This window comes from Passer domesticus, chromosome 19, assembly GCF_036417665.1.
Source record: "Passer domesticus isolate bPasDom1 chromosome 19, bPasDom1.hap1, whole genome shotgun sequence".
NCBI lineage: Eukaryota > Metazoa > Chordata > Aves > Passeriformes > Passeridae > Passer > Passer domesticus.
Genome location: NC_087492.1, coordinates 921,540 through 935,540, shown reverse-complemented (window position 1 = coordinate 935,540; position 14,001 = coordinate 921,540). Strand labels below are relative to the sequence as shown.

The window sequence follows — 14,001 nt, the reverse complement described above, 5'->3', positions numbered from 1 at the left end:
TGAGGCTTGAGGAGTCTGGTGCATTTTTTTTCCTTTTTAAAATGATGCCTGATGCCTTAAACGCTCCAGCATGTCCCAGCCTCAGAGCTCCACGCTTCCCACCCCTCCAACAGCCAGAAGCAGGCAGATGTGCAGCCCCTGGCAGCACCATGGCCCCTCCAGAGGGAGGAATGCCAGCCCCACTGAGCTCCCCTGGCTCTCCTCAGCCCTAACACTTCTCATTTCAGTTCTTTCAAAGCCTGGTCTCAGCAGCTTTTCACACAAGGGCAGTGCTGCAGAGCCCAGACAGGTCAACATGGACACTGGATTTATTTTGTTTGTAAGAATGTTTGAAACATCTTTGACTGAAACAGGAGAGGATCCAGCAAACAACTGTCAGGATCAGGAGTAACACAATGGCTTTTTTCCTTCTCCTTCTGCTTGTAAATGCTCATGGCTTAGTTTGGTATTCCCCCAGCTTAGCCTCCTCATGTCCTCCATGGATTCTGCTCCCTGAAGTGACTGGAAGGAGAATCCTTCCCCTCCTCAGCAGCCAGACCCTGCCAAGCCTCTCTGGGGAGCCCTACAGCAACTGCAGGTGCACAGGGCCAGCCCCAGCAGCTCTGAGCAGTCACAAGGCTGCTCACTGCACTGCTCTGTGATGGCTTTTGGCTTCACCCAGGTCTTTTTTCCCAGTTTTCTTCCACAGCTTACAGAAGCTAAGGATGCCCACCTTCCCAAAAGGAAATTTAGGACTCCTGGGCTTTTAGGTAAAGAAAAAATAATCACTATGAGAAACCTTACAAGCTGTCTCAGGAATTATCATTGCCACATACTTTGGTGCTGTATCATCAGGCACTTCCACTGGTGGGTTTACTAAAGCTCCTCCTTTTCCTGGAGACGAAGGTTCTGGCACTGACTTTTCAAAAAGCTGCAGTTTCACATTCAACCCTTTGCCCCTTCCTGCCAGCTCCAGTTACAGAGCTGGGAGCCCACCTGGCCCCGGAGCTGGTGGCTGCTGTCCCCACAGTTGGTGGCTGCTGTGCCCACATCCTGTGCTCTGAGAGCTGCCCCCAGTCACCCACACAGCCTCCCCTGGCTGCAGAGCTCCCCTCCACAGCAAGTGCAAACAGATTTCAGGAGCTGCAGTGGTCTGCAAGCAATTTTTTCCATGCTGATAAATAAGCTCAGTGTTTCAAAGAGCAAACCACCTGAGATGCTCTTATCAAACTCCTCTCACATTAATTGTGTAATGCAATTTGCTTTATTTTGAGAAAGCTCTGAGCAAAGGCAGAGCTGGCCAGTGGATGTGGATCACAGCCTGATGGAGAGCCAGGCTGTGTGCTGAGCACAGGCCCTGCCTCACAGGGCTGGGTCCAGCAAGGAAGTCCTGGAGGGGCAGGGAAGGGGGATGGACAAGGATTGATTCCCAGTCCTGGGTCCTGTATCTGACCACAGCATCCCACTGACCACAGCACGTTAACAAATCCTCTAACTCAGCTGAACCACAGCTCCCCATTTCCAAGGGGCACTGAGCACCTCCTGACAAGCAGAGCCTGAGGAGAGCCACCCCAAAACACCCCGAAACCAAACAGTCCCAGCTGCCAAAGAGCAGGGCTGTGGGGAGAGCCCAACACCTGCAGCAAGGTCAGGCCACGGTCACACAGCCAGGCAGCCTCTGCCCCAAACAGCAGCAGTGTCACACAGCCTGGACGAGCTGGAGCAGGGACAGTGGCACAGGTCACCTGGAGGCCAGGACCCAGCCCTGCCAGCCTGACTCCTGCAGGAGCTCAGCCCCAGGGGACAGCCCCAGCAGTGCTGACATGGCAATGGGCTCCTGCCTTGACCCCAACTTGTGCAATTTCAGCTCCTTGTATTTTTTAGCCTGCAAAATTAAGACACTTGAAGAAAAAACCACCAGATTTTTCCAAAGTACTGCCTTTGGGAAGGCAAACCTCTGCTAGGCTGTCTCAAGAATGGCAGAGCATGAAAGCAGAACCAAAGCGTCCCGAATCCCCAGTCAGCCCCGAGACACAGCCTGGCTGCTGCATTCTCAGGGACTGTAAAACTGCAAGCATGAAACTACCAGATGGTGAAATTAAAAAGACTATATTAAGACAACATCCAGACAATATGCAAAGCACTTATATTGAAACTATTATTAACTTGAAAAATACAGGTTAGTGGAGTTCTGCAATTAGAAGTAACTACAGAAGAAACATCCAAAAGCTCGTGTAATCCTTTAATAAAAGGCTCAGCAGGCTGTAAACATCCTGCCGGAATCGAAGATTATTATTGAAAATAAAATGACTGGTTTGCAAAACAACTATCAATCCAGCACAGGAACCATTTATAAACTCGCCTCCTCAGCCCTCGACAAAATCCTGCCTGGCTCAGGCTTTTCAGGGCAGATAAAAGAAACATAAACTAACTACAAGGAATGGGAGCAGCTCTGCTCTGGGATACCCTGCTGTGTCCTCACGCAATCTTGCATCTAAAGCATCAATTGCTGCACTCCAAAAGGCAGGAATGGAGCTGCTAGGCTGGAACCCACGGAGCTGGGACCCATGGAGCTGGGACCCAGGGAGCTGGGACCCACGGAGCTGGGACCCAGGGAGCTGGGACCCACGGAGCTGGGACCCACGGAGCTGGGACCCACGGAGCTGGGACCCACGGAGCTGGGACCCACGGAGCTGGGACCCACAGAGCTGGGACCCACAGAGCTGGGACCCAGGGAACTGGGACCCAGGAGCCCCGTGGCCAGCAGGGCTGGCAGAAGCTGGTGCCACAAACTGCTCTCAGAGCAGGCAGCTCAGTGAGCTCATCACCCACGGCACTCCTGACAATTGTCCAGAAGCCCTGGGGACCCAGGGAGCTCCATGGAAGCTGCAGTGTCACTAAGCACCAGACTAAGCCTGGACAGGGGGCTTGAGCTGTCACATCACAGCAAAGACTATTCTGGCAAGGTTCAGATCTCCTTCTCTGCACACACTTCTTTCTTTTGGGGTTTTGGTGAGGGGTTCTTTTGTGGGTGGTTTTTTTTTGTTTGTTTGTTTGGGTTTTTTTGTTTGGTTGGTTTTTTTGGGTTTTTTTTTGTTTGTTTGGGGGTTTTTTTTGTTTGTTTGTGGGTTTTTTTGTTTGGTTGTTTTTTTGTTGTTTTTTGGGGGGGTTTTTGTGCGTTTTTGTTGTTGTTGTTTTTTATTTTTCAATGATGCCAGCATCCTACACATACTTGCAGAAGGTTTTTCTAGTAAGAAATTAAGTGGATATTCTAGTGACTTCTACATTACTCTTGCTTTTCACGTGGTTCCTTCAGGCATTTTCACAAATTAACGAGCTCTCCAATACGTCTATCTGCCCTTTTTGCCACTGGAATCGGGGCTAACAGAAGGCTGATTTTATGGAGAAGACAACTGTGTAATCATTCAGCTAAGGGTCACATTCTTCCTGCACAGACACAGATTCACCTCCCAGTGATGCTTTTTTCTTTAGTGGAAGTAAACAGTGTTGGCAATGTTGTACACACACAAGCAACAAACAGAGAAGGAATCCCAGAGGCTTCAAGAAATGACACGGAAAGGCAAAAACTTGGCCCTCCTTTGAGCTCAGTCCTCAATGCACTTTTGTTTTTCAAAACACACTTCAAAAAGAAAGGGAAGAAAGAATAACTATGTAGTGCTCACTTGGGCAGAACTTACCTTGCCAAACTGTTCAAAGTATTGCTTCACATCTTCCACTACTGTATTAGCCGATAATCCACCTACAAATATTTTCTTTGTTCTTGTGACCATCTGTAAGAAATTACAAGACAAGCATATGGTTTAACCAGATTATTTCAAACAATATGTGGAAAAAAGAAATATTCTTCAGATCCCATCCCTAACCCAGATAATGAGAATATTTCTTTACAAAAGCAATTTCAATTCGATTTGATTAGATACTTCTTTCTCTGTCTTGTTTTGTTTTTATTTGAGAGATGGCTGAGTAAAGGCTCTCAATAACAACTTTAGCCCCCGGATATTTTTTTTTAATAAATGATTTTTATTGTGCTTCTCAATGCAAATAAAAGTGCAAAAGGAGTCCCAGCATTGCATCTTCATAGCTCCTGTCTCAAGCAGAGGTGCCTTTGCCCCTCCTCTCCCTACAGACAGGCTGAATGCTCCTTGGCAGGCGAAGGCAATTACACCAAACCCAAGTGATGTGTTATTAAGTTTCCACGGGTCAGTTTAAAAGGAACTTGCACCGTTACTTTTAAAGCAATCAAATGATGAAAGACAGACAGAGCTGCTGACACAACATCTCCAGCCACCACAGCCCAGGCTCGTGGAACCACCATCCCCAGGGCAGACAGGAACCTGCCCAGGAACCCCCAGGAACCTGCCCAGGAACCTGTCCAGGAACTGCCCAGGAACCTCCCCAGGAACCTCCCCAGGAACCTGCCCAGGAACCTGCCCAGGAACCTGCCCAGGAACCCCCAGGAACCTGCCCAGGAACTGCCCAGGAACTGCCCAGGAACCCACCCAGGAGCCCCCAGGAACCCACCCAGGAGCCCCCAGGAACCTGCCCGTGCTCCCCAGCCCCAGCTGAGCACCAGCCCCTCCTGCTGCATCCCCAGGGCAGAGCCCACCACCCGCAGCTCCCGAGGATGGGCAGGACCAGCCCGGGCACACAAAGCCAGCCTGGCCTGGTGGGCTGACCCCACACCAGCTGATCTTTGTGGGGTCACCACGGGAGAGGGCAGAGGCAGGGCAGTGCTCCAGCCCTCTCTGAGCAGCCCAGCACAGCCAACCCACAGGGACAGGGGCTGGAGTCAGCCCTGCCCAGCTCAGGGAGGTAGCAAACACCCCACAGCACCCCCGGGCACTGAACTCTGCAAACTGGGGGAAGAGACTGCCAGGAAAAGGGGGAAAAGCCCCTAAGTCCAGAGGCAGGAGCTGCTGCTTGAACAGAGGCACAGGGACCAGCCTGCAAGGCTCATCATGCCCTGGCTCTCTCACTACAGGCTCTGGAGATGCCTCTGGTGAGGGCTCCTGAGGCCAGCCCAGAGCTGCTGCACGCCGAGGTCACCCTGTCACACACACAGGTAACCTCCACAGGGCTGGGGCATCACACACAGAGCCTGCAGCAGCCCCAAACCCTGCCAGCAAGAACAAATTAACATCACTCCTGTCCCACAGCCTGCACATCAGCCAGGGCAGACATCCCCTCAACCAGCTCCAATCACACCTTACACAGCCTCACTTTTTCTGTTTGGGTTTTTTTTTTAAAGTTAGGAAGAAAAAGAGAGGAAGGGAAAAAAAATGTGTAAAAATTCAATTATTTTTTTCCTGGCTGCAATCTAGGGCTCCAAAATTGAAGCCCAAGCATATACTTTTCTGTAGAAAATTGTCATTTACAAATAAAGAATTGGCTAAAGCCGACTTGTAACTAAAGGATTTTGCAGGGCTGTCAAGAGCCCTCTGCCTGCCAGCATCTGATTTAAGATCAGGCCAAGCTTCTGTTGTCATACAAAAGAGGGAGGAAAGCAATTATTCTAAAGCAGTATTTGAAATTATCATCATTTTTATATTTGACCAAGAAAGAAAGAAAAAGAGAGCTACTGCTTTTAGAAGCAAGATTGAAGGTTATAGGAAAAAAAAAAAAGATCACTTTGTTTCAATAGCTTCAGTCAAAGAAAATATTGGTAATGACAAGCAAATTCACAACATTTTAATGCCCAGAGATGCGTTGTGAGCTGGGAAATGGTTTCAGAAATCAGCTCTTTGGTACCAGAGCGAAGCACAAAATTAAGTCTGCTGTTACAATCCACATTTCCCTGAAGAGACTGCTCAATTGCTTTGTTCCCCCCGTTCCCCCCAGCACCAGGACAGAAAATGCACACCCTGACGTGCCTCTAGAGCAGCATTTGCTGCCTCCCCTCCACCTGGGGCACGAGGCAGCACGGCCTCAGCTGGCCCAAAGCACGCAGCCTGGGCAGGGGGGACACGGGGAGCAGGGACAGGAGGGACAGGGACAGGAGGGACAGGGACAGGAGGGACAGGGACAGGAGGGACAGGGGGAACAGGGGCAGGAGGGACAGGGGCAGCAGGGACAGGGGCAGGTGGGACATGGGCAATAGGGACACAGGCAGCAGGGACATGGGCAGGTGGGACAGGGGCAGCAGGGACCAGGAGGAACCAGGAGCAGCAGGGACAAGGGCAGCAGGGACCACGAGCAGCAGGGACATGGATGGCAGGGACACAGGCAGCAGGGACCAGGAGCAGAAGGGACACGGGCACAGGGACATGGGCAATAGGGACACGGGCAGGTGGGACCAGGAGCAGCCTGCTCCCCCTCAGTTGCAGGGGACACCCCTCACCACAGAGCCACCATGGCCAGCCCCTGCCCAGCAGCTGCCCCGATTCCCTCCCTGCCCTCTGCCAGGTGAGCTGCTCCCCACAGCTGGCACACCTGTGCTGCTGTGGCCTCCCCTCTCTGCAGCATTAGACACTGTGTGGCACTGGACATGCAGCCTGGACACACCTGGAGCACACCCTGCCAGCCTGAGCTCCCCCAGTGAAAGTCACTGAGGATCTCTGCCTTCTCCTGTGAGTAAATTCAGAATATTTCTGGGGGCTACAACGATGGTGCCACAGAAGCCCTGGTGGGCTTGGACCCTCTGCAGCAGCCCCACCTGCCCTGTCCTGGCTGGAACAGTGGGCTTTGGATAACAGGAAGCGATTTGTGTGAATCAATCACAAGCCCATGTTTTATTGAGGACTGCAGGAGGTCTGGGTCACTGTGAAACCACAATACCTGCAGCTCTGTGTCTCTGGGTTCCATTTGCAGTGTAACATATCCAGCCCTGGCTGCTGCAGGGCTCTGCAAACCCTGGCTACCAGACTCTTCTGCAGGGTTTGTGCACTGAAGGTGTCTCTGTCTCGCTGAGGAAGGACAGGAGAGGCAGATCCAGGGCTGGTGTGAGGCTCTTTAATTGTGAGCATCACATCACAGAACTGCTCTGTTTGTGTACGGTGCTGGTGCTGAGTTAATCAAAACACATGTGACTACTCCTGCGAGGAGGCATCCAAGGTTACATTCTCTTTACTGGCTTGGCTTTTGAAAAATATAATTGCCTTTGTGCTCTGAAACTGAGCAAACACTTCAGGAGGTGCAGGAGCAGGAAGAAAACCTTCCCTGCTTCAGCCAGGCAAGGCTGGTGGTTTATGGCACTTGGTGCAAGGTTATGGCTGTAATTAGATCAGTTTGGGGCGTATCAGGTAAATCTCCTCTACACAACAGGCTGAAGGTGCAGCCTCTGGGAACCAAAGCCTCGTCCCACTCAAAGATGTCAATATAGACATGAGCTAAACCCAGCCTACCCAGTGAAATGAAGGAGGTTGTGCAGAGCTGGGGCTCCAGCTCTGAGCCCCTGAACCCCCTCACACTCACACAGTAATGCTGCTCATCCATCTTCTGCGGCTCTTCCTCCCCCACCAAAACTGCCTCATTATCCTGACCAGTAAAAATGAAAAAAGTAGATTTTAAGCTCGTGAAATATTTTGCAGGATTCCCAGAATTTCAAAATCTCAAGCAGCAAGTATCCACCATTCCTTCTAGATGAGTCAAGGCCCTGTCTACATTCAACAAAGAAGTTACATGTTTAACTTCAGGGTAATGGCTTTTAGCATCATTTCCCAACCATTCTCTACACAGCCTTTGAGGTGTCCCCCTGGCTCAGGGTGGTGAGGGTGGAAAGGATGAGTGCTGACACCCAGCTGGCACAGAGAGCAGTGTGCCACTGGCAGGCCATGCTGGGAAGTAAAACCCATGTAAATCCATGTAAAACCCCAAAGCAGGAGACACAGACACACCCCAGCACATGGAACACCCCAGGAACCTGTGCTGAACCCAGTTCTGGCACACCCCAGTGTGGAATTCGTCACTTTGAGGCTGTGCAGCCTCAACTTCTCAATACAGTGGAATGGACTAGAGTACTAATAGTGAATCTGCATCACAAATTGCAGAAATTAGCATTAATTTCAGATTAAGCTAATTATGCATAAGTAACTGTTTTCCAGAGCACTCTCCTCTTTTGTACAACAGCGTGTGCAGGGGTGCACGTGTATCCAGCCTGCTCACCTCATCTGCAGTTTGGCATTCCATCATTTCTAGTGTATCCACCTTCTAAATAGGTTTATAATTGGAAAAACCAGCTTTGGTATCTGTGCTGAACTGCATTTTATACCCTATTGTGCTGTACATCCAAACTACAGCATTACTTCTAATTAAAAACAACAATAATTCATGTAACAGGGGAAGTGATCTTGTTAACAGAACTGCCAGGCTTCTTTGGCAGAGCACACACCATAAGAATTCTCCAGGTTTTTTTCGTTTTCTGCCTCTGGGATCCCCCTAGGAAGTTCCAAAAAGCTATTAAAAACTCAGCTGAGATGTGATGCAAAGACACAGGAAACAGGCAGTGTTTAGTGACAGCTGCCAGCCTGTGTGTGCTCACAGAGCACCCAGAGCCATGCCATCTCCAGGCACTCCTGCACAGGTGCTGGGCTGGGCACTGTGCCCGTCCCCCTCCCGGCTGCACCCCGCGGCCTTCAGTGCCACACACAGCACACTCGGGTGTCCAAAACAGGACTGCAGCAAGGCTTGGTGCAAACACCTTGTGCCTGACCCTGTGTAAGCTCATGCCATGCTGGGAGAACTGCTCGAGCTACAGAAGGGACGTGGGAATGAAAGAGCCTTTAATCCACACGACCGGCACACACTGAACCAGCTCCCCTCATCCCTGGGAAAATACACATGGCTTCTGCTCTCCCAAGCCATCCAGAAACAAAACCTGGTCCCTGCTGTACTCCTGGATTTTGGCTGCCTTGGGTTCTGCTGTTACTGCTGGGAGGGTTTTGTTGGTTGAGCACTTCCCTCCCTCCATGGTGTGGCATCAGCAGGAGGCAGAACACACAAACTGATTTTTCCAAGACAGATTGAACTGGCAGCAATTGCCAAAACCATCCTTGGAGTCTCACAAGCAAACCTGGCCAGGGGCCAAGCAGAGCCCTTCCTGGTCCACCTTCCCAACTGCTACTGGGTTTAACTCCCTGATTTGCCCCCCTGGGAGGACCAGCCCCTCACCCACCCACCCACAGGTACAGCCAGGTGATGGCACCTGCATGGGCCACAGCCACCCCCAGAAGGGGCTGTTCCCAAAAGAAGGGATTGCTGCCAGCCAGGAGTGTCCCACACACCCCCAGAAGGGGCTGCTCCCAAAAGAAGGGATTGCTGCCAGCCAGGAGTGTCCCACACACCCCCAGAAGGGGCTGTTCCCAAAAGAAGGGTTTGCTGCCAGCCAGGAGCACCCCACACACCCCCAGAAGGGGCTGCTCCCAAAAGAAGGGATTGCTGCCAGCCAGGAGCACCCCACACACCCCCAGAAGGGGCTGCTCCCAAAAGAAGGGTTTGCTGCCCAGCCAGGAGTGTCCCACACACCCCCAGGAAGGGGCTGCTCCCAAAAGAAGGGATTGCTGCCAGCCAGGAGTGTCCCACACACCCCCAGAAGGGGCTGCTCCCAAAAGAAGGGTTTGCTGCCCAGCCAGGAGCACCCCACACACCCCCAGAAGGGGCTGCTCCCAAAAGAAGGGTTTGCTGCCAGCCAGGAGTGTCCCACACACCCCCAGAAGGGGCTGCTCCCAAAAGAAGGGTTTGCTGCCAGCCAGGAGGACCCCACACACCCCCAGAAGGGGCTGCTCCCAAAAGAAGGGTTTGCTGCCAGCCAGGAGGACCCCACACACCCCCCTGATCCACCCTCAGCTCCCAGGCACAGAACACCTTTACCTGCACACCTCAGAGCTCCCTGCATGGGAGATCCAAGCCTGAAAATCAGCCCCAGCTGTGAGAGCTCAGCAGGTCCTTTGAGCAAAATCTGCCTTCAAGCTTCGTATCAAAAGACACAGTAAAATTCAGCAGAGCCAGAGCTCCCCCCTCCAGAGCCCAGGAACAGCTCCTGGCCCCACAGCCTCACTGCAGACAGTTCTATCACATCCCTGAGGGCTGCTCCCACCTCCTGTGCTCCAGTTAACTCTTTTACAGGTTACAGGGGCACAGGCAAGAGCAGGGGAGCACAGCAAACCTATTCAAATCCCCCTGGCTGCTCCAGCTCCTCGTGCATGGTGTGGTAGGAAGGTAACTCTAAATATTCACTGAGTGCAGACAACTTATCCAACCTGCCTGATTACTGTTCAGCAGGGCTTAAAAACTGCATTAATAACTTTAAACGAAGATAATTATTTTTGAATTAATACATCTCGGGGCCACAAATGGAGAGCACTGCCCAGTGTGACTGGGAGGGGGGATTTCTGCAATGCCCAGGTAATGAGGGACAAAGGCCCCAGTGGGAAGCAATTAAGCCTCTGGTCCTCAATCTACAGACTACTGGCAAAACTTCACCTTGTGCAGGCAGAGAGAGGGAGGGGAAAAAGGGGGAGATGGCATGCTGCCCAGGGACCTCCCTTTGGAAGCCCTGCCAGCAGTTCTCAGTGGGAGCACAGATTAACTCAGATCAACTGAGCATCACCACTGCACCAACTCCTCACCTGTGCTACACCACCTTCCCGAAGGAAAACTCTTGTGCCATGTCCAGAACACAACCAGAAAGCCTTGGGCAGCCACAGTTTTATGTCCTGTTGGAGGACAATGTTCCAAGGTCGATGTGCAGCACAGCTCTGAGGGTGAAGCAGGCTGGATGAGGTGGGGAACCAACTCATCAGCTTCCCAAGGCACAGCCCAAGCCATGTTTTAAACCTGGATCAACACAAGGAGAAGGCCCTGGCTGTCCCTGCTCTCCCAGCCCAGGAGGGGTGTGCAGGACAGCAGTGGGAGGCACACTCCTGGCACAGGAGCAGCAAGCTGGGCCAGGACAGACCTGCTGGCATCCCCAGGGCGAGTGACAAAAGGGAAGCTCAGGCAAAGTCCTGCAACTCGGTGTTCAACAAAACCCTGAACTGGAGAGGAAAAGCACTCTGCCAGAGTTTGTAAATTCCTCCAGCTCCAAACACTGAGGCCAGTCCAAAGAAATTTACTGCCTCTACAATGCAGAGAGCATGACATAATTTAAATGCTTCTAAGTTAGTATCAACTAATTTTTCATGATAACCCTCTAAAATCAGTGATGGGAGCTCTCTGTTAAGATTCTAGATAATCTGCTAAAACAAGAAAAATTCGCAGGAAGGAATAAGAAATGTGTGAAGCAATTTACCTCCTTCCCAACACACTCCAGATGATTTCTCTGAAAAGAACAAATGGAAACTTTAACCCTTAGCCTTGATTAATTTCATCTACATACTCTAGCTGCACATGGCAATCAGTTACTGATGAGCAGGTTTGACTTCATCTGCTGAGTCAAGCCCATGGAGCTGCAGGGCTCTGCACAAGGGTGAGCCTTCCTCTGATGCAAGACCACTAAAATCCTGCAAAATGCCCAGATTTGCCTATTACTGCTGCTGGAATACTTTCACAGCTTTATGAAATGCTGTGTTTGCTTTCATCCTTCCCCCCCCCCCCCCAAATTACAGGAATCGCAGCACTCCCAGCTCCAGCTCACAAAGGGGAGATGCTCCCCTCGCCAGGGAGGGAGCCCACCAGCCTTTATTAAACCAACATCGTTGTCACTCTAAAGCAGATCAAATAACCCTTGACTGGGAATAAAAGGGCCCTTGAGGAGCTGCACCACAGACGAGGAGTGGGAGCAAGGCAAGAGAAAACATCCATATTTCTTCCAAAGGAAGGCAGCATCTCACAGCTACAAGAGCTCGTCTCCCTGTGTGATGTTTACTCACTCGGTGACCACAGGGCAAGTCATTTCAGTCTCCACAGCTCTGACGTATCAAAGAGTCTTGGGAGAAGCTCAGCTGGAGACTGCAGGGCTCAGCATCTAAGCACACATTTGAACTCACAGCATTTGGGGAAGCCTCATTAGGTTGAGTGCGTTGCACAATCGAGTGCTGTGTGCCTTGATTTCCACAAAAAGAACAGAAATATATCCCCACAGCTCAATGGAGCCTCTGAGGTTTCACTCATTAAATGCCTAACCCGCTGGAAGTCTGATTTGAAGATGCTGGAATAGTGCAAGACATTGTTACCAACATTATTGTTATTAAAGGAAGAATAAAAAAATATTGTTCCTAGCTAGGAAGGCCATATCAAACTACCAAGCAAGAGATAAATCAGCCAAGGTCTCCAAAAAAAGACATTATTTCTCCTTTACTCCAACATCTTAATGTGCATGACTTTTTTTGTACTAGAAATATATTTCTATAAATCCTCCTCTACAGAAAGCTTTGCTTTCAGAAGGGGAAAAGTAGCAGATAAAATACTGCCCATCAAAATGAACTCAAGTCTCTAGTAACATAACTAAATGTGTAATGTTACAGATGTTTTATGGCCACCATGTCGGATCCATTTAGATCATTTTTACAAACCCCAGCGCTGCAAACCACGCCACCAGGCCTGGGAACAATTGTTTATTCAAACAGAGATGCCACCAGGGAGCAACAGCATGTACCACCAGAGCTTGGAGGGCTCATTTCTCAGGCACGTGCCACCAGAGCTGAGAGCCAGGGAGGGATGGCAGGCTCAGGGAGCTGGGCCACCACACCGGGGCCCTTCTCTGCTACCCAAGGCTGACACAGCACTGCTTCCTGCCCCTGGATGTCCTGCTGACAACCAGGAGTGCAGGCACACTGTGAAACCAGCGTGTGAAGCACAGCCCAGGGTGCCACCAACACCAGGGACACTGGCACAGCTCCTGGTGCCCAGGACAAGCCCGAGGTGCTCCTCCAACACACACCTGGGTACACAAACACTCATGTGTCACGTCACTCCTGCCACTGGCCCATGCTGAAGGCACACTCTGTCTGGAGCTGTGCTCTCCAAGCCCATCATACCAACATCAAAAGATTTATTACCCGCAGAGCTAACTGCCCCACGCTGCTGTGGCTGTTAATTGTCACTAGCTTTGCCCTCAGAAGGGTAGGAGCCTAATAAATCAGTTATCTCCAGGAAGAATTTATTCAAAGCTGTTAACTCTGCAACCTCGAGCACTTGGCAGGAGGTTCAGAGAGAAGGGATGTGTTTGTGCTTGGTGTTTGGGGCAGGACACAGCAGCCAGGGGAAGGAAAGCAGCTCTGGGCAACACCTTGGAGGGGTCAGGCCTGCCTGCCCACCACAGCAGGCCACCTCTCGTGCTCCTGTGCCACAGGGAGCTGTGCCAGGACAGCCAGCACTGCCACCACAGGCTTGGGCACCCCACAGCAGCTCAGGGACTTCTCCAGGCAGGGGGAAAATAAACCCATGCCAGCCTGGGGCACACGTTGGGAGCCCAGCCCCAGCAGGCACAGAGCTACCAACCAAGCTGTGAACACCAGCAGCTGACCCTCAGGGTGCCCCACCACAGCTCCCTGCCCTAGGAGAGCAGCTCAGCAGTGCTGTGCAGGCTCTGGACTGGGCACAGAGCTACCAACCAAGCTGTGAACACCAGCAGCTCATCCTCAGGGTGCCCCACCACAGCTCCAGGGGAGCAGCTCAGAAGTGCTGTGCTCTGGACTGGTCACAGAACAACTCCAGCTACAATGGGGGGACTCATTCTTACCTGATCTATAATACCAACAGGTCTCTAATAACAATGATGTTACTGAAAATAAACATTTGGCTGGATGTACACTCCTTCCCCATCTCTCCCAGCACAAGAACCCTGCCAGTATCAAAGCCTATCACAGCTCAATACACTCCCAGACTTTCAAGTACCTAGATCATTACAACACTGCCAAAAATGTCACATAAAAAGGCCAAGTCACTGAGATGACTGGATTTCCAGGTCTGGCAGGACATGAAAAGCTGGGACAACTTCCCATGAACAAGCACTTGTGCAGAGTGACTCCAGCCAAGTGTGAGCACTGTTAACATCTGCCTGCTGCCCGAGCTCTGTGTCAGAGCAGTGCAGCAGCAGCACCTCTGCCAGCAGAGCCCCTTCCAGAG

At 51.4% G+C, this 14,001-nt stretch overlaps 1 protein-coding gene across 12 annotated transcripts in view; it reads right to left on the bottom strand.

Annotated features, from left to right (window-relative positions):
* Positions 1-14,001, bottom strand: part of MSI2 (musashi RNA binding protein 2) — a 203,923-nt gene that overhangs the window by 129,711 nt on the left and 60,211 nt on the right. For all 12 annotated transcript variants that reach the window (XR_010349416.1, XR_010349414.1, XR_010349417.1 and 9 more), the window contains one exon: positions 3,678-3,770. Coding sequence is in view for 8 of the 12 variants with exons in the window: in XM_064394863.1 (XP_064250933.1) it covers positions 3,678-3,770 (93 nt within the window). In the remaining 4 variants the exon portion in view is untranslated. The remainder of the gene's footprint in view (positions 1-3,677; positions 3,771-14,001) is intronic.